This window comes from Nicotiana attenuata, unplaced genomic scaffold (assembly GCF_001879085.1).
Source record: "Nicotiana attenuata strain UT unplaced genomic scaffold, NIATTr2, whole genome shotgun sequence".
NCBI classification, from domain to species: domain Eukaryota; kingdom Viridiplantae; phylum Streptophyta; class Magnoliopsida; order Solanales; family Solanaceae; genus Nicotiana; species Nicotiana attenuata.
Window position 1 is genome coordinate 164227 of NW_017671276.1, and position 24485 is coordinate 188711.

At 38.2% G+C, this 24485-nt stretch overlaps 2 protein-coding genes across 2 annotated transcripts; one reads left to right on the top strand and one right to left on the bottom strand.

The window, feature by feature from the left end:
* Positions 1-13470: 13470 nt before the first annotated feature.
* LOC109207228 lies at positions 13471-14497 on the bottom strand. The gene is made up of 2 exons (XM_019370109.1): positions 14249-14497; positions 13471-14124 (listed from the first exon to the last, which is right to left on the bottom strand). The coding sequence occupies exons 1-2, from the start codon at positions 14495-14497 to the stop codon at positions 13471-13473; spliced, it is 903 nt and encodes a 300-aa protein (XP_019225654.1).
* Positions 14498-17550: 3053 nt separating this feature from the next.
* On the top strand, positions 17551-24376 carry LOC109207233 (polyadenylate-binding protein RBP45-like). Its single transcript, XM_019370115.1, has 7 exons — positions 17551-17965; positions 19859-20327; positions 23043-23098; positions 23174-23304; positions 23389-23485; positions 23573-23755; positions 24007-24376. The coding sequence occupies exons 1-7, from the start codon at positions 17654-17656 to the stop codon at positions 24007-24009; spliced, it is 1251 nt and encodes a 416-aa protein (XP_019225660.1). The 5' UTR covers positions 17551-17653; the 3' UTR covers positions 24010-24376.
* Positions 24377-24485: the final 109 nt, after the last annotated feature.

Below are 24485 nucleotides of genomic sequence, written 5' to 3' on the forward strand. Positions count from 1 at the left end.
GAACCGCATCCGCGAAATATTAGGAATCAGACTACCCATTCTCTGAATCTGAGGTACCGTTGAGAGCGGATTTCTGGGCGCGGCCGCGAAAGATGACCAATGTCCACGGAAATACAAACGCGGCCGCGGACCTAATTTTTCAATTCTCTGAACTTAGAATCCACTGTCCGCGGAAAAGGAAGCACGGTCGCGTAAAGCAAGCCGCTGACAGCAAAATTTCCACCACTGATCGCGGACAACCAATCATTCAGCTCTTACACAGCATGAACGCGGACAGCGCAATTTGGATCGCTACAAGCATCATGGATATTACCAACCCCTACTAGGCATGCACAACAAGTATTATCATGAATTTTTAGAACAACCGATTAGCAACTATTTAACCCTAGTTAAAACTAAAAGAAAAGAGGAAGAAGTTAAACTAAAAGAAAGGAAAAGCACAAATTTAAAAACAATATGATGATTTGAGCATACCGATTGTTTGATAAGTGATGGAAATGGATTTCTGAATAGTGTTATGCAGTTGGGATCAGGTTAGAGGAAATGAACAGTAGCCGTTTTCTTTTGAGAGTGCAAAGTGCAAAAAGGGTAAAAGGAGCAAGGCCCTCCTATTTATACTAAAAACCTGAGGGCCCACACTGACTTACCTAGTGCGGCCGCGGAATTCCATCGCGGTCTGCGCTTTTGGCTGATTCGAAGAGCTGCATGCTTCATAGCACCGGTGAGAGCTGAAAAATGGCCGCGGCCGCGGAGAAGGTCCACTAACAGCGAAAAAACCACCGCGGACGCGGTTTAAACTTCAGAGAACTCGCATTTTGGACTTTTCAAGTCCGCGTCCGCTATAAGATTATGCCCCCGCGAAAAAACTTCCGCTGACCGCGAAATTTTGGGCGCGTTCAGCGGTCCAATTACATACTTAGCCAAATTTTTCAAGGGTTAGTCCTGCACTGCATCAAAAATTCCTACACAAATCTCACAACCAGTTAGTCCAAAACAAATCCTACACTAAGAAGATAATCAAAAAGAAGGAAAAAAACACATGGGTTGCCTCCCAAGAAGCGCCTGATTTAACGTTGTGGCATGACGCATGTTACCATCAATCACTTGAGATGGATCATTGCCACCACGTGGCTGTCATCAAACTTGCCAAGATAGTGCTTCACTCGGTGCCCATTAACTCGAAAGATTTTACCATTTTTGTTTTTCAAATCAAGAGCACCAAACGGAGTTACATGCACCACTTCAAAAGGACCACTCCATTTTGACTTGAGCTTTCCCGGAAACAGTCGTAACTGAGAGTTGAATAGAAGAACCAAATCACCCTCCTTGAATTCCTTGCTCCGGGCATATTTGTCATGTAAGTACTTCATCTTGTCCTTATACAAGGACGAGCTGGAATAGGCAAACCTAAACTCATCAAGTTCATTGAGTTGCTCTACCCTGAGATTCACTGCAACATCCCACTCAAGATTTAACTTCTTCAACGCCCACATGGCCTTATGCTCTAACTCAATCGGAAGATGGCACGCTTTCCCAAATACCAACCGGTACGGAGACATACCAATTGGAGTCTTGTAAGCAGTCCTGTAAGCCCACAAAGCATCATCCAGTTTCTTTGACCAGTCAGTCCTATATTGACAGTTTTTGACAATATGCTCTTTATCTCCCTGGTGGAAACCTCAACTTGTCCACTAGCCTGGGGATGATAAAGGGTTGACACTTTATGATTGACACCATACTTGAAAAGTAAAGTATCGAAGGCCTTGTTGCAAAAATGAGAACCCCCATCACTGATGATCGCCCTAGGAGTGCCAAACCTTGTAAAAATATTTTTCTTCAAGAAAGCCACTACACTCCGTGCCTCATTGTTAGGCAAAGCCACAGCTTCAACCCACTTGGAAACATAATCAACAGCAACCAGAATGTACATGTTACCACATGAACTCACAAAAGGTCCCATGAAGTCAATGCCCTACACATCAAATATGTCAACCTCAAGAATAGTGGTGAGAGGCATTTCATCCTTCTTGGAAATTCCACCAGCTCTCTGACACTCGTCACATCTCTTCACAAGCTCACTAGCATCTCTATACCCCTTCCCTGGCGTTCACTTGTCTTGGCGCTTGAACTTGCTGCAATTGAGCCTTGGCCAACTGGTTCATTGTTGTAGTCAACTCTGCTAATGCTTGGCCGTGGTCATAGAGCTCTTTGTGCAGGTGAATGACAGTGGGATCACCTTGTGGCACATTAGCTCGACTCTGCCACACCGAGGAAGTATCTTCCATCTCATCCAATATCTCACATGCCTCAGCATAAGGTGTGTTCATAAAGTTTCCCCCTGCTAGCTGGTTCACTACACACTGATTGGTGGTGTTGATGCCACGGTAGAATGTTTGCTGGATCAATGCTTCGGCCATGTCATTGTTCGGACATTCTTTCACCATCGTCCGATACCTTTCCCGGATTTCATGTAGTGGTTCATTAGGTTCCTGTTTGAAGGTCGGGATCTCATCTCTCAATGTCGCCATATGCCCCGGCGAGAAAAACTTAGCTATAAACTTGTCGGCCAACTCATCCCACGTAGTGATGGAATAGTTGGGAAGCCTTTCGAGCCAGTCCAAAGCTTTCCCTCTAAGTGAAAAAAAGGAAAAATCTCAATCTCAATGCATCCTCCGACACATTAGTCTGTTTGCTTCCCCAACAAGTATCCACAAAGCCCTTTAGATGTTTATAGGCATTCTGATGGGGAGCACCTGTGAAGTACCCTCGTTGCTCCAATAAAGTCAACATAACATTTGTAATCTGGAAATTGCCCACCCGGATCCGGGGTGGAACAATTGCACTTACGTAGCCTTCACTTGGAAGCACCCGAGGAGATACTCGCGGAGGAACTGGGGGAGGGTCTGGAATGTAATCATTGGCCTAGCGGCCTCTTCTTTGAGCTTGAGGAACTAAAGGCACCTCATCATCAGCATTATCATCTACCTCCTCTCCCAGAACATTTCCAATAGGATCATTGTTTTCCATGTTGTACCTGAATCAGTGAACTCACACAAGTTAGTAAAATGGAAGGAAAGAAAAACAAGACACACAACTAGTCAGATAGAAAGCCAAAGCCGTTTAGCTCCCCGGCAACGGCGCCAAAAAGTGATCGGCTCCAAGCCTATACCACTATAAAATGGCAAGAGTGGTCGATGCAACTTTTACCCGAAAGGTCGGGATCGATATCCACAAGGAGCTAATATTGGTTGGGAGTTGGATTTCTATCCAATCTAGCTATGCGTGTTGCTTTTAATTGCACTTCTAAACATGTTTGGATTTGTTCTATTCTACTATTAATGCTACTAAATGCTGGAAATAATCTAAGTACAATATTTTTGAAGGGTTTTTCTCAATTGATAAAAAGCACTAGGGAAGTGACTTACACCTAGGCGAGTATCTAATGGGGTCTAAAAGTTAGGACAAGAGTGTTATATTTAGGATCATGATATAACCTTTGCACATAATTACTCACTCTATACCTCTCGGTAGTTTGAGTGACTTTTCCTTAATTGACTTTCTCAAGCCCAATTGGGTGTTCAAACAATGCAAGCAAAATTGGCTCAAGTCGGGTATTACTATCTCTAGGTTTAACTCTTTAGTTGGGGCTATCAATCTCTTGAATGCACCCCAATTCCTTGTTAGCCTGAATTTTCTAGACTTAGTCTCTCTTTCTCAAGAAGAGCCTAAGTCATATAGGCACGAATCAGTGTTTGCAACCACCAATTCAACAATTAAAGCGTGATTCAAGCTAAATATCATTAACCCATAAACAATTAAGCCCAAAGTTTGAAGACCCATTAAATACCCACACTAGGGTTGGGTCACAACCCTAGATAATGGGTTTAGCTACTCATAATCAAGGTAGAAATCAAAGATGTAGATGAAACGTAAGCCATAAAAGTTGATTACAAGAATAAAATCTAAGAATATAAGCTAAAGCTACTCTAAAATTACTCAAAGTGGTAAAGTACGACTGCTCACGAGCTCCTTAATACAAAAGATGACCTAAAAATATGAAAAAGATTTATTTATACACAGCTGAAATTACTGGACAAAAATACCCCTACGGAGGTTCCGCTGTCAGCGCAATACGGAGCGCCTCAGCGCTTGAACTTTTGCGGCTGCGCAAAAGCAAGCGCGGACCGTGTTTCTTCCATTTTGGCCTGGGACTGGGCTTGATTTTGCTAGGAGCGTAAAAGAGACCGCCTCAGCGTTGTCTTCAATCGCGGCCGCGTAATATGTTCGCGGACCGCGCTCTTTATTTGAGCTCAAATTTCCAGGCCTCTGAATCTCTATTTCGCCCTCAGCGGAATTTGCACCGCAGCCGCGTAAGGTATTCCGCGGCCGCACTATTTCATCGCAGTTAGCGGTCCCTGTCTGCATCCAGAACACCTTCTCTGAACCTCAATTTCGCTGTCAGCGTAATTGTGGCCGCCTCAGCGATGGACCTTCCGCGGCCGCTCTTTTCCTTCACTGTCAGCGCTTTTATCTCAGCTTTGAACTTGTGCAGGTTTAACTCCTTTATGAGCTGGTTATGACTTTCTTGCTTCATTTTGACCAAACCCTGCAAACAAGCACAATAAGTTAGTTTTCGGGAATACTTTTACACATTTTTTATCCAAAACCTAAGCAAAATAGAGCATAAGATAGGCTAGAATCCATAGTTATTAGAGTCACATAAATATCGTTTCTGAAGAGATGGTTACAAAACTTGGCTTGTCAACCAAACTTCATCCATATCCTTACAACATCGAAGTTGAAGATAATGATGATTTAGAGGTAACTCGTCAATGCCTAATCTCTTTTTCTATTGGTAAGATCTATTAAGACCAGATTAGGTGTGACGTAGTGAAGATGGATGCTTGTCACTTATTACTTGGAAGACCATTGGTGTTTGATAGGTGTGCTAAATATGATGAATACATTAATACCTATTCTTTTATAAAGGATGAACGTAAGATTATTTTAGTACTATTGAATCCAGAAGAAATTGCTAAAAATCTGAAGCTCAATGATGATTCTTTTCTGATCAAATTACAAATAATTGGTCCAATATATAGAGAAAAGCCTTTGAACGTTGGTCAAATCAAGGAGTAGGAGCATGAAGTGGATCTGCAAGTTGAGGATTTAGCTCCAAAGTTTGATGATGATCCATTAGAGCATCCCATATGTGAGATTAACTTTTCACCTAATAGAGATGATCAACATAATATTGATTTGATTGTTGATTCTATCCTTCCAAACGAGGCAACAAATTGCATTAATCCAGAAGTCCATGAATTTTTGCAAATACGAGAGGAAGGGTTGCTTAAAAAGGAGTACATAATGGAGGGTTTGAGCTCATATTTTGTTCCAGTTTTTTTCTTGCCCCCAATGGATGAATATTTTCAAGAATATGTTGGAACAAGAGATCTCAAAACAAATTCCATCAATGGATATGATCTAGTTAAATATGAGAGCATTGTTGCTGATGAATTCTCAAGAAGATATACTTCGATTTTCAAGATAGATCCAAAGGTACTTGAATTTGACTCTTCTAAGAGTTTTTATGGTACTAAATTAACTTTTTTGGCCATATCCCCTAAGCACCACATTGACATTGAGAAGTTCAAGATTCCTGAAGATAAAAAGAAAACAACTTATGATTATGGATTAATGTTTGAAAATCTATTTATGAGGATTTATTGCAGAAATATTGGTACAAAGTTACTATTGAGAAAGTGAGATTTAGTTCGGCCACATGCTAAGCTTTGTTACAATAAGATGAAGCTCTTTGACAAGTTAGAAAAATACAACTTAGAGCCTGGTGAATATGAGTTCAATCAAATCATGGAAATTGCCAATCTTGTGCCATTTGTGGAGCCTTTAGACTTGAGGACGAGTCTTTCTCAACCAGGGGAGAATGATGTAAAAGAAGAATCTATGTTATAGTTTATTAAATTTGGCCAAGATAATGTTTTAGAGCTCAAGTCCAAACATATGGAATTATTTTCAAGAAGCACAAGAAGTCCAAGAAGCTCAAGATCGATATCAAGAAGCCAAGATTGTTTCCTTCTTAAAATAGGATTTATTTTATTCCTTTTAGAATAAGGATTTTCCTTTTGGTAGGATTCTAGTTTATTTTCATTGTAGAATAGGATTTTACTTTCCTTGTCTTTAGTTATTTTATTTTCTTATTAGAATAGGAATTGTAGTCATCAAAGAAGAGACTTTAGGCCTATATAAAGGGTTATCTTGCCTTGTAGAAGAGAATTCATGTTTTTGAGCTTTACCCTAATTTGCAATAGAGTGTTTTTCTCTATTTTGTCTTCTTTATCCTTGTTTTTGGTTCCAAGCAAGGTGGTGATAGTCTTTATCTTGTTTTCAATTGCGTGTGGTGTTTCTTTATCACGTTAATTGATTCCAAGTGGTGACTTTAGGAATCTTATAGTTTTTGATCATTCAAGAATACGTTTCTTGATCTAAATTCGTTTATTTTTTGTTATCATAGGATCATAACTTTTCTTGAACCGGTATATCATCAATATTTACTTGTTTTGAACGAGTAAATAGTCTTTCTTATAGTTCAGATCGTCACCTTTCATCTCGTTTTTGAATCAGATTCCGAGTCCTAAAGCTTGAGATACGCTGTTTCTTGAAACCGGCCCACAAACCACATTTTCATTTCAAGATCTTGATCCTGGTCGGTTGGTTCTTTGTTAACTCGAAGAATCACATCAGAAAGTCATGCTACTCTAAGAGACGAATTCAACTTCTCTAACATGATCGAAGTCCCTGCCCAAGGCAGGTCGGGAGGTCTAGTTATCCTTTGGCATGATAATGTTGTGGCTGTCACCCGTATATCTTAGTCCCCTCAAGATATTGAAGCCATGATCCAAGTACAGCCCAACCACCAACCTTAGTTATTTAGTACCATTTATGCTAGTAAGTTAATAGTAAATCGTAATCTACTCTAGACTATTTATGATAATTATAAGGGTCCCTGGTTTATGAGAGGCGACTTCAATGACATTATGAGTCAAGAAGAGAAATGGGGTGGTAGATCGTTAAATAGAACTATATCATCTAAGCTTTAGGACTATTAATTACTGTAATCTCATTGACCTAGGATTTAAAGGCATTCGTTACACTTAGTCAAATCATAGAAGGAGAAACCATGGTTTAATATTGGAAAGGCATGATCATTGTTTGGCCAATGATGCATGGCTGCAACAGTACCCCCATGCCTCAGTCTTGCATCTCCCAAAAACATACTCTAACCATAACCCACTCCTTATTAGTCTTACCCAACCATATACCGGACCTATAGATAGACCATTCCGTTTAGAATCCTATTGGTGCACTCATCCTGACTTTACTTGAATTCTTTATAATAGTTGGCAAGGTAAGGAATTTGTGGATACTACTCAATTTTTCCAACATAATATTATCAACTGGAGTAAGAATACGTTTGGGGGATATTTTCCAAAAAAAGAAAAAGGCTCCTAGCTAGACTTAACGATATCCAACAATCATGTCATTACCCAACCAATACTTTTCTCCAAAACCTAGAATAAAGCCTCTCACTTGAATACAATACCCTCCTTAAAATCGACAAAGACTATTGGAAACTCCGATCTCGTATTAATTGGTTAAACCAGGGAGATGTCAATACCAAATTCTTTCATCTCTCAGTTATTAATAGAGGAAGGAGGAACATAATCTCTTTTTTAAGGATTATAACGACAACTGGATCATGGATCGGGATGGACTTATGGACCACACCCTTGCTTACTTCCAGTCTGCTTTTTCTACAAGCCATATCTCAACAAATTGGCAAGATATCAACAAGAGTCCTACGAGCTTCAACACCACTGACCTTTCTGACCTAGATAGACCCTTAGGCGACCAAGAAATCATATCTGCTTTATTCTCCTTCAATCCCTTTAAGTCTCCAGGTCCGGATGGATTCCATCCTTTCTTTTACCCAAAAAAGTGGAACATTGTAGGGCCCTCAATCACTAATTTTTGTTATGAAATATTTAGGACCCAATCAATTCCCAGCTTTATTAATAAAACTTACTTATGCCTCATCCCCAAGTTCCATAATTCTAACAACCTCAAAAAATTTTGGCCTATTGGTCTTTGCAATACTATATACAAGATTATTATAAAGATTATTGTCAACGTATTAAGCCCTTGCTAGAAAAAATCATTGGTCCATACCAAGCTAGCTTTCTTAAAGGGCGTAGAGCGTGTGATAATACAATCATCATCCAAGAAATCATTAGTCATATTCAAAAACTAAAAGGTTCTATAGGTAAACTCATCCTTAAATTAGATCTTGAGAAAGCCTTCGACAGACTTGAATGGTCCTTTGTCTATCGTGCCCTAAAATTTTTCAAATTCCCTCCAAACATCACTAGACTAATTATGAGTTGTATATGTACTAGCACTATAGCAGTGCTTGTAAATGGAGCCAAAACTAAATTCTTTGCTCCTACTAAGGGAATCCGGCAAGGAGCTACCATCAGTCTATATTAACCACCACGTCAACGTTGGCCTTTGGGACCCCATAAAATTATGCCCCGTTGGTCCCTAACTAACACACCTCTTCTTTGCAGACGATCTTACACTCATGTCTAACGCTACTACTGAGTCTGCTAACTCAATTCATCATTGCCTAACTCATTTTTGCTCTCTCTGGACAAAATATCTCAAAGTCCAAAATTCTCTTCTCCAAAAATTGTAATAACTCTATCATTGAAGCTATTACTTCAAAGTTCAATATCAATCCTACTGACACATTTGGTAAATACTTAGTTTTTTCTATATTAAATAAGAGGCCAAGAGCATCTGACTTCCAATACATTATTGACAACATGCGAAGCAAACTTTCGGTATAGAAGACCAACTTTCTTGCCCCGTCGAGAAGAATGACCCTAGCTCTTGCAACTTTGAACACTATACCTAACCACTCTATGCAATATATTCAACTCCCCATAAAAACCCAAAAGCAAATAGACAAAATCCAGTGAGATTTTATATGGGGATCTACTAATAGGTGTAAAAAACTTCACTACCTTAGTTGGGAAACTATCACTTGTCCTAAAGCTCAAGGAGGTCTTGGACTTAGACCGGCTTCCGAAAAAAATAATATTTCATTAGCCAACCTCTCCTGGAGACTCTATATGAAGCCAAACTCCCTATGGGCTACCACTCTTATCACCAAATATGGAAGGAATAATTGTTCCCAAAAAATACTCCTTTAGCAGAATATTCTGTGTGGCTGGGACATTTGCTCCCAAGGTTTAGCCTGGGTAGTAGGTAACGACATGCATATTGACCTCTGAAATTCAAAATCGATTCCTCACTCAAATAGCCTCCGCTCCATTATCTACGGGCCACTACTCCACTCGGACCTCAATTCCAAAGTAAAGTCTATACGCCAAAACAATAATTGGAACTGGACTAACATCTCCTTTGAACTTCTAGAAGACATTAAAAACAAGATCATGTCCATCCACTTCCCAACTACTCCTAATAGCACTGACACCCCTATCTGGTCGCTTAACACCAATGGTATATTCACTACTAAATCTGTCTATAAGTTACTTCAGTAAGATACTCATAATAGACATTCCTTCCAATGGATCTGAGAGCTTCACTCCCTTAATAAGATCAAATTCTTCCAATGGCAATGTCTCCACGACAGAATTCCTACTCGTGCCTACATACACAGACTAGGAATTATTGATAATGTCATTTGACCAGTGTGTAAAAATGGGAATGAAACAGCCAACCATATCTTTATTGAGTGCCCCACCGCCCTTCTTTTTTGGAGTTCTATAGGGATCGATATGAATAACTTCTCCTCCTCCGATGACCACTGGTTATTAACCATAAAAAACATCAATGCACAGCTCCACTTTCCCCAAGTAACCTGGATCCTTTTTTTCCCTTGTGCACTTTGACATATTTGGCTAAACAAGAACCATAATATCTTTGTAAACCGTTCAAACCCAATTCACACTCAAACTGTGATAATGCATGCGCAAGAATTCATCCTTATTGTTAATAAAGTCACGAGCACGCTACATCAACGCTCCATTCATATCAAATGGTACCCACCCACAGTTGGCAGCTTTAAGCTAAACATTGATGGTGCTTTCAAGAGCAGTGACACTCAAGGAGGCGTAGGAGGAGTGATAAGAGATGACCAAGGCAACTGGATGGTCGGATTTACTAAAGCAACTTATGGACAAAGCCATACACACATGGAACTCCTTGCTCTACACTCAGGCCTACAATTGGCCTACCAAATGAGCATACTCCCATTGGAAGTAGAAACCGATTTTATGAAAATTCTACACCTATTAGAAAATGATTATCCGACTTCCGTAAATATTCTCTTTGATTGTAGGTACTTGATAAAGAAGTTGGGGAATCCAGCACTCCACCATAGCTTTCGTGAATGCAATGAAGTGCCGCACCTTTTGGCTCAGCATGGAAGTAAAAACTTAATAGACAGCCATCTTCACATCCTAACAGCGGTGCCAAATTTTATTTTTGCTAGACTACAAAGGGACAAAGATGGTCATATAATATCTAAGAATGTTTCCTCTAGTACTTGTAATATATTAGCACAACTGGGTAATGCTTGTATTATTACGAACCTCGGGGACATTTGCCCCTATCCTCATGTAATATTACTAGTATTAATGATATTTTCCCTTTTGCCCAAAAAAAAACATATTGACCCTAAATTTTTTTTTTCACTACAAAGTGGCTAATGCTCCTTCTCTGCTTTTCTCCTTTGCTGTTTCTCTGCTTCTCTTCTCTATTTTTTCTACTGATTTATCTTATATATAGAGTACTAATAACATTGCAAATTTAACTAATTCCAAGGTTTGACCCTAATTAATCAAACTTGAGCATGAAATTTTTGGATAAAAATTCAACGTAAAAATTAACTATAGTGAAACAAGAAATATAATTTTGAAATTTGTGATCTAAATAAACATGTAAATTATTTCACTACTTGTAGAAAATGAGATTTAATATTTTAATTATTTTTAATATAAAAATAAGGGCAAAGGGTCAAAATTGTCCCTCTACTATTGTTTATTGGTTGCTTGTGCCACCCGTTATACTTTTCAGCCATTCTCGTCCCTACCGTTAATGAAGTTTGAAAAAATACCTCTAACCCTAACGTTTTGACACTGTGGCAGCTGACCACATCAATTTTATCCAAGTAAGCTGCCATGTCAGCTTCCATGTCAGCGGTCCCACCAAATTAAAAACCCCACAACACCCATTTCATTCCCGTCTCCCACGAAGATGAAATCTCGTTGAATAGTGATTTGGCTACAACTAAAGATGTAACATCGCCTTGGGAAGCGATTAAAAATGATAGGGATAAATTGAAAGAAGAATTAATTGCCATGGAGGCTCTACACAAAGCTGAAGCTGCAAAAGTAATGAAATTGGAAGAGAAGGTTTTGAAGACGAGGATGATGCTTATGATCTCATGGGCACTTTTTGTTGGATTTGTTGCGGCGTCGATGATGAAGTGAATGTTGGTGAATCTTGTTGATGATGCTAATGAATATTTTTGTTGTCAGTTTTATTCTCGTTTGAAATTGGAAGAGAAGGTGTTATGTATGTTGTTTTGAACCGTTTACATTAGAGCTTATAATCTTAGTTAATGTAATTCCAATATATTAGTTTTCAAAAATTAGTTAATGTAATTCCAATTTATGAGCTTGTAACTGTTTACATTAGAGCTTATATTAGTTAATGTAATCTTAGAGTTGTCAGTTCTTTTGTGATGAACCTGATGTATTATTAGTTGATGTTATGGGTTGATGAACATAGCACTTATGTCAAAAAATATGGACAGTTTCACAACACCATTTTGATCCAAAATCTGGACAGTTTCACAACAACATTTTGTGCCAAAATCTGGACAGTTTCACAACAACAATTTGGTCCAAAATCTGGATAGTTTCACAACACCAGTTATGTCAAAATCTGGACAGTTTCACAACACCATTTTGGTCCAAAAATCTAGACAGTTTCACAAAATAACTTTTAAACAAAATCTTGACAGATTCACAATTGTATGTGTTTAAGGGGTTGGACAGCATCTATAACTCATAAACGAACACTTAAACAATTCATTAACCTAATAGTTGGACAATGAATAATAATGAAAGGAACATTTAAATTCATAAACTCCCATTTCATTCATCACAAGGGGATGTCACATTATCACCCCAAAAACCTACACAAACAAGTGACAACATGACATCAAGTTTCCCCAACTAAACATTCAAACTACATTAAATCACAAACAAGGGGATGTCACATTATCACCCCAAAAACTTTCACAACTAGGTGATAACATGACATCCGAGTGAATAGGTCACTAACTAAACAGCCACACAAGTTTAACAAGTTTACTTGGCTAATAGTAATTACATCACAACCAAAAATATACAACCATAATAGAGTTTAGTTGATCTACATTCCAGAACACCAGAACAACAGGTCTTTAAGTCTGCTTCTTCCCATTACCCTTTTTTGCTTTCAACTTGGCCAATCTTTGCTTGTTAAGCTGGTTACCAGTAATAGCATTTTTCCCCTTCCATTGCAGTTTCTTTGATGAGAATGGTAGGTTTGATGGCTCACTCGCACCACTGGCATCACCAACAAATCCGATTTCCCTTGTTCCAATTGTTGTACTTTGTAGTTGCCTCAACCGTAGCCTAGTCTTTGCCTCAGAGATACTTCTTGGTCTTATAGCTACTTCAGGCTCAGGCTCAGGCTCAGGCTCAGGCTCAGGATCAGGTCAAAGTATGGGTAGTCAAAGTCTGGAAAGGCACTGCAGCTTGGTTCTTTCCTCTGCGTGGAAGGGGTTGGCATGAACAACATGTTGCTAGATTGACTTGTTTGAGTAGGTTGACTTGGCTGAGGGGTTGACAAAGGAATTTCCTCATCAGTGGCTTCTTGTGGCACTGGTGCAGGAGAGGGAGATCTAGGTTGTTCATCATCAGCTTCATCAAGTAAAGTTTTCTTCCTCTTTGTCTGCTTTCCCTTCTTCTTTCCTCCAGTGGGCTGCTTTCCTTTAGAATGTTGTTAGTAAGACAGAAAGTTTTGATTAGATGTTGAAACAGAAAGAATGATAGAAAAAGTTATGGTATTGATTACCTTTGCACACCCTCTAGCATTGTGTCCAGGTTCACCACAATTGTTACATGTCATTACCCTCCCTTTCCTTGACTGAGACCATTGTCCTTGCCTATTAATTTCCTCATTTTTTTCTCTTGTTCTCTTAACCTTTGGTCTCCCAGTCATCTTTACCAAAGGAGGTGGAGCCATGTATTGTGAAGGGTCAATTTTCCAGAACTTTTCTCCTCTTACTGATTGTAACTTATGTGAATAAATTTAGAGATAAGTCTCTTTGGTAAGGTACCAATGAATCTGACTTAGAGGGTCCACTTTCTTGTGCAATAATGCACAGATTGGATGAGGACTTGGAATGCCACAAAGATCCCATGCCCTGCAGGTACATTTCCTTAATCTCAAATTCACAATGTGCCTGTCACTACTTTCAGTCACCTCATATCCATGGTCTGCACTGCCATTAACATGACACTTCAATGCAATCCTCAAGAATTGGTTGTACAACTCCATGGTTTTAGGACTGTACTCATTTCCCCATGACATCACCTCAGCTTCATGTCCAGTAATCATATTCATCACCTTGATTCTAATATCCTCAAGCATCTTAATGATTGGCTTGTGCCTTGCTTGCAAGATACATGCATTGAATGACTCAGTCAAGTTGTTGTCTACATACTGGTTCTTGCAAACAGTATCAAAGAATGCCCTACTCCAATATTTTGGTGGATACTTCAATAAATCCTCCACAGCTTTCGTTCCATCATCATCTACTTGACTCATATTCTTTATCTGATTTTTGAAGTCATCTTCATAAGTACTCCATGCAGCCCACCAAAGCAATTTTTTACACTCACCAGAACCCCATCTCTTACACCAATTTGCTTCTATATGTCTTACACAAAACCTAAAGTATGACTTTGGAAGAACAATTCGGATTGAGTCAATCAACCCATACAAAAATCAGTAAATAACATCAGATAACAGTACAAAGAAACCAACAAAACAACTGAAAATAACAGTATAAATAAACAGTACATACCTTCTGCATATCTGATATAAATGTGATCCCTTCACCCATTTTGAGGTCTAGTGAAGTCTGTAGGTGACCTAAGAACCACTTCCAAGTAAGTTTTGTTTCTTTGTCAACAATAGCCCAAGCCAATGGATAAAAATGATTGGTAGAATCTTGACCAACAGCCACCAACAACTGACTTTTAGCCTTCCCTTTCAAAAATGTTCCATCCAATCCAATGAAAGGTCTCAAACCACTCTTAAACCCAGACTTCATTGCTTGAAAACAAATATACATCCTTAAAAACCTCCCTTTTCCTTCTTCAAGAGCATCTTATGATAAGTTAATTATCACATCACTCTCAGGATTGCTAAGTTTCAATTCATTGGCATATGCAACAAGCTTATTATATTCACCTGTAAAACTACCTTCAAGTTTCTCCAAAATTATTTTCTTTGTCCTTTTGCACTTAGATTCACTAACATTTACATTAAATGCAGCTTTCAAGCTTGCCCTCATCTCTCTAACCTTAATTTTGGGGTTATCTTGCAAGCCTTTTTTAAAGTAATCAGCTATTTTATTTGCATCAACTTTTTGATTTTCAAATGCATGTTCACATGTGTGCTCAGGCTCTAAAGTCTTGAATTTAACCCCACCCCCTGAAGAATCCTTAGATATATGGCAAACAAAGGGGCAGTCACCAACACAGATGTACCTAAGCCTTGTTGGGTCACTTTTAACTTGCTGCAAGTCATACCCATTTGCAAGAGAATACATGTTGGTCATTTCCTAGCTTTAGGTATATCTTTAAATGTCATTCACCTATCTAACTCTTTATAGTCAGTTAACTTATCATTGATGACCCTCATCTTTTGTAAAAAAAGTTGCTCCAAATCATCAGAACTTAATTCAGGAGAATTAGAATCAGTAGCAGAATCATTTTCCTCACTACAATCAGTAGCAGCTTCAATTTCTACCGTGTGTGACTCACTATGAGTGACTATATTAGGTACATCAATTGCTGGTTCACACTCTTCTACAACAAACAAATTAATAACATTACACTGTTCATTAACAAAGTCCAATAGAGTCCTAATCCCAACATCCCCATCTATTTTATAATATCTACCAGCAGGACCCTTTACTATTAATTGCTGCACCCCTATATACCCAAACTTGGTATCAAATTCATCAACTAAATCAGCATAAAAGAGCAAGTCAGAGTCAAAACCTTTATTGATGTGCACATACTTTTCTTTATACATCAGGCGTGGCTTATTACTCCATTCCCCACCATGATGAAAAACTAACTCAACTAGCACCATCTATAAAAGGCTGCATAATAACCATGAATAAAGTTATTACAGCCTACCATAGTAAATGCATAAAGAAGTAACAAAAACAAGAGGTACAGAAATAATAAATAAACATGTAAGGGAAAGCTTGAATAAACAAAACAGTTTGATAAATAAAGGGAATAAGGAAAAGGTACAGAGGTAGATGAATAAAGAAACAAAATTAAATGAGGTACTATGATAAAGAAACGGACACAAACATGCATATGGGGGACCACATAATAAAGTATCAAACTTAGAGTCCCACCACAATAAAATAAGGACAAAACATATATGTAAGAGACCCACATGAGCATCATCTTCAAAGTAAATGCAGGTGAAACAGGGGACCAAATAACAAGAAGTCAGCTATTAACAAATAGCTCAAATCCTTTTTCACTTAAAAAAACCCTAACCGAACCTTCTTTAAAAAACAAAAGGGACCACACATACTCGAAATCCTAAACAAGAGAAATGTCTTCTAAAATAAGTACCAAATATCATCAATTCCACCAATATACCCTAACCGACCAGTAAAATCAGACAAATAATTAGGGTATAAAGGTGAAAGTCACATGCAAACACAAACAACGACAAAAATCCAGTCAAAGAAATACCCTAAACGACAAATCACATATGTGAGACAAGAAAAACCCTAAACCACGAAGCATAGTCTAAAAACACTAACTTTAACATAAAAGAAATGCGAACCCTAAGACAAAAATGCTTCGTTTATAAACAACAAGCATATGAAACTAGTAGAAAAGTTCAAATTTTGGGGGAAAATCGTACCTTGGATAGCATTAAACACTGAAAAAAGAAGATTTTCTTTTGAACCTTCCACACTCTTCTCTCTCGTTTCTATCGAACGGATGCAGAACAAATGACACTCTTTATTAATTTGGACGGGTCTATCTTATTTATTTAGTGGGCAAACTGGTCACGGGTCACGGGTCACGGGTCACGGGTGGGAGACGAGAATGAAATGGGTGTTGTGGGGTTTTAATTTGGTGGGACCGCTGACATGGGAGCTGACTTGGATAAAATTGATGTGGTCAGCTACCACAGTGTCAAAACGTTAGGGTTAGGGGTATTTTTTCAAACTTCATTAACGGTAGGGACGAGAATGACCAAAAAGTATAACGGGTGGCACAAGCAACCAATAAACAATAGTAGATGGGCGATTTTGACCCTTTTCCCTAAAAATAATACTCCTTCCGTTTCAATTTACTGCTTGTTTGGATAGTTGTTACCCATTGTATTGTATCGTATTGTTACTTTGAATATAATATTTGTTTTGATTGTTACTTAAGTTTTATTGTATCGTACCGTTAAATCCGTCGTTACGTAATGACGAAAAATGTCACTTTATGGAACGACGGATTTAGTGTGATAGCGTCGTTATCTTGCTTTGTTCTCTCATCTTGCCCTTCCTTATTATTAAATAATCATATTTTATCCTTTACCCTACTCTTTTATATAATAATTCTACACTGTATCCTATTTTTTCTTAGTAATATTGCATGTTTATTCTTTATATTGTTGGTGCATGATATCATGAAACGACGACAAACGATACAATCTATCCAAATATTATATTCATCAAACAACACAATACATTACAATACAACACAGTATAATACAATATGATACATTATGAAATGACATATAATAATAATTCAAACAAAAGTGTTAGATGATGTAGTTTAATTTGGCACAAAGTTTAAGAAAAAAAAGGATACTTTTGAAACATGTGGTCCCAAAAGCTTAAGGGGCAAAAGCTTTATAGGACCATAATATTTGTGTGGCTATAAAAATTTCTCATTAATGATATAGTAGGTAAAATAAAAACTTTATAGTTAAATTATTTCTAAATATAGAAATGCATTATTCTTTTTTAAATTGAAGCAAAGATGGTATATTTTTTGGAGCAAACAAAAAAGGAAAATGTGATAAAAACTCATAATCTCCGAAAGTAAGTAAGAAAAGCCACGGGGGCAAACTGTATCCTTTGTGGCATCGCACTACCACTACATAATATACGTACTTCTGTCCCTCTCCGCCTCCTCGCTCAACATCCATCTAGGGTTTGAACAATATGCAACCAGCAAATTCCATGGTTCCACAACCAATGGCGGCGGCTCCGCCACAACAGTACCAACAGCAGCAGCCGCCACAACAGTGGATGGCTCAGCAGCAGCAGCCGACGTCATACCAGGTTCCGCCGCAGCAATCCGGCTATTATTACCAGCAACAACAGCAGCCACAACAAACTCAGTACAACGCGGCGGCAGCGGGGTCGGCGGCTCAACCGACGAGTGCCGATGAAGTCCGGAGCCTGTGGATCGGAGATCTACAGTTTTGGATGGATGAACAATACATCCATAACTGCTTCGCTCATACTGGAGAGGTATACGATATATACCGAAATTTGTCACTAATGTTTGTTTTACGTTCAAGTTCTTTGTTTAAAGAAAAAAATCTCCAAGTTATATTACTAGAAAATAAGTGACAGGAAATCTGTGGACGCCGATATCTAGATATGTTTATGTGTGGCTGCTGAGAATTTGTGTTAAGAATTAGGAGGTGTTAAAGTGGAAAGGCTGGATAATTGTTAGGGAATAAATTATTGAAATAGTTCAATTTTTCCTCCGTCACACTTTTGGTCCGTTTTTACCCTTGATGTTAGCAAATTCTTCATGTAAAAAGTTCCAAATCTCACGGCTCAACTTTTTATTATTGGTTCAAAATTACCCTCAAGTTGGAGCTTCGTAAGGGGTCAAGGGCAAAAAAACGAGACTTTTTTTGATGGCAGGGTAATATTAGACCAAACACGTAAGGGAGGACAAAGTTTCTCAATATTGTATAGTACACGAGCAAATTTGACCCTTCTCCCTGATTTCTGTTATCGAGAATTAGTATATATAGTTGCTTTTGCTTTCATATTAGATGTATTTTGTACCTACTGTTTTAAATCTTAATTCGAGGAAAGTGTTACACTTAAGGTGTAGTTTATATGCATTGAGTTTGTATTATATTTATGGTTAAAGATGTATCGTTCTCCTTATGTGTGTCTGAGAAAAATTAACTTCTCTGGGTAGTGCCTCAATATAACTGTTTTGATGATAAAATTAGCTTGTAGAAAGGTATAATTGAAGAAAATGCTTGGGGTAGGTAGTATAATCAGAACTGCGTAACATACCTCTCCTGCCTTAAGCGTGTATTGTGTGGGGTCTGTAGAATTTGGTCTCAATTAAGTCAATGCTCAGATAAGATATTCAATCTACTTTGAGTGCTATGGCTGAAACATGGTTCTGGCTTGAGCACATATGCACTAAAGTCTATAGGCCATTGGCTGTGATCTCAATTTTTCTAGAAAGTCAGTCCATAGGTTTTAGGGAGTTTGCAAGATGTTAGGCAGTTATTCTGAAACTTAGAATTTATTTCTTACATATTGGAGCATTTCAGTGAATGTCAGCAGTGTGTGCGAGTGGCTGTGAGAAGGGAGCCGATACTTCCATAAACTATTCTATTGTTTTCTTTTAAATCTGTTTTTGACTATTACAATTTGACAACCACACATTTGGTTTGGTGTGGAATGCCATGCTCAGTGTTATCAAAGGCGAAAGGTGCAAAAAAGCTCTAAGGTCCTTTGGAGCTTTAAGCGCAAATAAAGTGTGGGCTTTAATGAAGAAAGGCGCAAATGAAGGAAAATACAAATATGTGTGTGTAGTTCAAGACTAACATAAGCATAAATAACTAATTTATGTTGACAAAGAAATTGAAAAAAAAAACTATGATAAAGTGAAATATCAATTTTTTAGTGTCGCCTCTTCAAAATTACGCTCATTGGCAAGGAAAAGTATGCCTTAGAGCCTTGATGACGACATTGAAGCCCCCGCTAAGCAGGGCGAAGCGCTCAACATGTTTTGCGCCTATCTTCAGTGCACTTTAAGCGCTCCTTTGACAACACTGGCCATGCTTAGCAAATCAGGGGTGATTACTGATTAGTGGAGGCTTCTTGTAATTTATATTGTAAAGTTTTCTTGGCTTTTTTGCTTCATCTGCCTTTCCTGCTATGGGAAGTGCAAATTTGTGCTTGCTTAATGAGTGTGCAATTGTATCCTTCAGTTACATTCATGTAGGCATATGGCAAAACCTTCTTGCTTTCCCTTTTAATTTATTCTTGCCTTTTGCTGCGCATGATGTATGGATTATAGTATTTCTTCCATTGAATATTCGTTCCCTTTTTTCTTTCAGTTTTCTGATGATTGTATGAGTGTTTTAATTGTTTTTTATGCAGGTGGTCTCTGTTAAAGTTATCCGCAACAAGCAAACTGGACAATCAGAGGGTTATGGATTTATTGAGTTTATTAGTCACGCGGCTGCAGAAAAGAACCTACAAGCATATAATGGCACCTTGATGCCTAATATTGAGCAACCCTTTAGGCTCAACTGGGCATCTCCCGGTTCGGGCGAAAAACGTTCAGATAATGGTCCTGAATACTCAATTTTTGTTGGAGACTTGGCAGCTGATGTAACTGATTATATGCTTCAGGAGACATTCAGGGCCAGCTACCCCTCAGTCAAGGGTGCCAAGGTTGTCACTGATAGGGTCACTGGGCGCACAAAGGGTTATGGGTTTGTTAAATTCGGGGATGAAAGTGAGCAATTGCGTGCTATGACTGAGATGAATGGGAAGTTCTGCTCCACTAGGCCAATGCGAATAGGTCCTGCAGCTAACAAGAATAGTGTAGCTGGTCAGGTGCAAGGTATGTTCCAATCTCGTTGTTACTTATGCTGGTCTACATGGATATCTTGTAGAGCTGTTAAGAACTGCATAGAGCCTGCAGTTGATTACTTATGCATTCCTAGGTTTTGAATCTTTGCTCTTGTAAATTTGGTCATTGTGTGCTTTGACAATTGAATTTTGATGGCTTGAGGATGATATTGGTTTAGTCTGGGGGCAAGTGATTGTTGTTTTGGCCTCACTTGGTTAAGACAGTACTGTTATGTTTGCTTTCATTCCTTGAAGATTAGCACCAGCTTACAACATCATTTCGTTACCATTAGTTAAAGACACACCCCTTGAAATATTAATTCTCATAAACCTCCGGTTGTCTCGAAGCAGGGTAAAAGGAAGGCTCTATCATTTTGGAGCCTGGAGCTTGTTTCAGCTGAAATGAGTACCTTTTAGGACGTGGTGTTGTGTAGGTCAGTTCATTTAAATGTGGTTAAATTTCCTTTACGTCGGATCCTCGTGGCATTATTTTTTGAATTTTCCAGTTTCTTTCCCTTTTCCATTATGCTTTTTATCAGATTATTTTATCTTTACTTATCAGCCATTTTATTCTTCATATCTTGTTAGCCTGCCACGAGCGACACGTTAATCTTCAGTTTTTCTCTAAGCTTTCCTCACAGTCTCACTTCCTAAATAAAGTTAACCTAGTCCTGTATCCCTCCATCTCTTAAATCTTTTTCACTTGCAATACTTATCAAAATCCATCCATCTCTTAAATCTTTTTCACTTGCAATACTTGTCACAATTATTTGTTGTTTACCTCCTGACCTCTTGTACAAAATATTGGCAACAGAGGAGTGGGATTTCCCCCTCACCATCATATGCTAATGCAGCCATAACATGTCCCTTTTGGTAAACCATACTTAACATGGTTCTTTCTGCTTGTGGCTGTGTATATTCCACATGTGGCTGCACGTAGTTTTATATTTCATTTTTCAGATTCTAGTCCAAAATTCTTTCTGTTTTTTTTCCTGAGGTTTGTATAGTTAGTTTTACCACTAATATGTTAAATCTTTTTTTTTCTTTTCCCTGATTGTTAGAGTGTGTAAAGAGTTTTAATAAATTAAGGGATTTTAAGGCTGGAGGAGTCTCTCCCACATTATCTCTCAATTGGTCCAATTTATATGATGGTGTTTGATGAGTATGAGTTTATAATGTTAACCTGACCTGTTCTTTCTCAAAAAATACTAATCTGACTTGCATATTTATATTAGTGATACTGAGATAATTTTAAGTAATGGTTGATAAGCGCCAAGCACTTTGGTTAAATGGTAAATTAGTAAAACACAGGATATGTGCTAGGCTCGCGTCATGAGCCCAACACCTGTTGAAAAGTATTTTCATTGATTAACTGCTCTTTCACTCTTTTGTATCTTTGACATTTTTCTTCACTTTTTTGGTACTTTGAACCTAATAAGAAATATGAATATTGATTTGATATTGCTTGCCAACCACTTAATACAGCTAAATATGTTTACTATGGAGTATGGAGTATGCATTATTGTTGGGGGCTAAGTTGGTTGGACTCTCCACTTCTAGTACTGCACCCGTGTTGACACGACGTGAGTGTGAGTGTGGGATTCGTACTGGATCTGGTTAACCAATTTTGGGTACATTGACCAAAATTGGCGGAGGAATTTGGGATAGATACAATGATTTTCTGAAATAAAAACAAAAGCTAGGGTGAAATTGATTAAAATGGAATACCCGGTATATACAAATTTCTATGTCAGCCCTTATCCTTTTATTTCCTTCTCAGATTCTCTTCTTGATCAATATTTTCTCTTTCTCAGAATACTTTGTAAGCTTTTCACATGATGTCATAATTTAGACACATTTTTGTAACTCTGTTTTTAGATATTTGAATTATCTTTAGTCGAAACCCCCACTCATACCCGTACCTGGATCCGTATCCCCCAATCCTAAAATTTAGAACATGAAGGGTCCGACCTCTAGTCTAGATCTACATCCAAATCTGTATCGGATACCCGCATCCGAGTCCGGGCAACTTGGGTTGGGGGTCCAATGAAAGCAAGTTTGCTTGAATATTCATATCTGATTTTTTTTTTGGAGAGAGGAGGGGGGGGGGGTGTTGCGACTCATATGATTTATTAAATAATATTACCTTCGATGATCCACATTTATGCATTATCAAAGGACAATAGCGATCAGGGTGGGCAGAGTTATCCGGTACCTGTACTGGTGGGAGGTAGTAGGTATCCGGTGAAATAGTCGAGGTGTGTGTAGGCTGGCCCGGGCACCTCCATCACCGGAGAAAATAGTGCCTCATGGGTCTTTTCTTATCTCTTGAATCGAACACTATAGTGTTCTTTTTAGATGCCAGGTGTAACTAATCCTTAAACTTCTTTGTATTGACCTAGCACAAAATGATCTAAATCTATTTGATTTTTTTGTCTGCTCTTAATGGTTTACTGTACACATGCTTGTACTTTTCTTTTTCCATTTCTTTCCCAAATCCTTAAACTTGTTTTTACTGACCTAGCACAAAATGATCTAATCTATTTGATTTTTTTGCCTGCTCTTAATGGTTTACTGTACACATGCGTGTAGTTTTCTTTTCCATTTCTTTCCGTTTTCTTGATAAACACTAGGAGTTCTTTTTTTTTTTTTGCAATGATAAAAAGTTAATCTGCTTTAGCCTCACCGATGCCTTTTTCATATGCAGCTTCTTATCAAAGTACCAATGGAACTCAAAATGAGGATGATCCTTCTAATACAACTGTCAGTACATTTATTTATGGATGTACTATAATTTTCTGTTGACTTCTGCTCATATTAGGTTGACATTGATTGCAGATATTTGTTGGGAATTTGGATTCCGATGTGACGGATGACCATCTAAGGCAGGTTTTCGGACATTATGGACAGCTGCTTCATGTGAAAATACCAGTAGGCAAACGTTGTGGTTTTGTTCAATTTGCTGACAGGTTAACTAATGTGCCTTCTGAAGGTTTGTATTTTAATTTAACTGCAACGGTAACTAACATGGGAAACCTTTGTTGTAATGGCAGAAGTTGTGCTGAGGAAGCTCTACGAGTATTGAATGGAACTCAGCTGGGTGGACAAAGTATCCGCCTTTCATGGGGTCGTAGTCCTTCCAACAAGCAGGTTAATATTGGCGCCTAAATGTTAATTTTTGGTTTCTGACTCTAATCTTAGTCCACAAATCTGAAATACATGATGTTTCATCTTCAGGTTGTGCAGCCTCAGGCTGACCCAAACCAGTGGAATGGTGGTGGTTATTATGGTTATACAGCTGGATATGATGCTGCCGCCGCCGCCGCCTATGGTTATGCTCAACCTGCTCAGGATCCAAATCTATATTATGCAGGCTATGCTGGGTACGGAAATTACCCTCCACAACAGCAGCAACCACAGGTTTTCCCAAACCCTCCAGCAACTTATTAGCTACAAGCTTAACTTGTAGTCTAACATAGACTCGAGGAATGAATTTTACGAGTGACCGATTATATACCTTAATAAACTCATTATATTTTGTGAATTTTATTTCTTTCCCCCAGTGCTGTCTGTTAAAAAAAGTGACAGAATTAAATTAATTTATAGTGGTAGTTCATTCACTACAGATACGTGTTTTTAATACTTGTTTCTATTCTAATGTGGCTATGCAGTGATGTGGTGATTGAAACGAGCAATTGATAGCTTCCTACCACGTGCAACGGCATAGAAAAGGGAAGCACGCGAAGTTTGCATCAGATATATTATAAGATCGCTACTGTAGGCTAGTCCTTGAAGATAGTGTTTACGGTTGTGTTCAACGTCACTTATTTTTCATTAGTTTATTTTTTTTCTTCTTTGATCTTTTTGGTTTGTTATCGCTAATATTTCTTTCATGTGTCCAATTTTGGTGCTTGGATATTTGTTGTTGTTGGCCAAGATTAATACTTCTATGGTATTGGCCGGTCAGGGGCTAAACGGTTATTATAATCTGCTGTGATTCATCTTTTAATTCATGTTTCTAAGTAATGGCTTTTGTTTGACCGTTCTGAGAAGCAAAATGAAGTCTTGTTCAGTTTTTATTGCTATTGCCGTTGGGAAGATGCCAGTGACATTAGTATAATTATCTCATAATTGAAGTCGAGCTCATTAT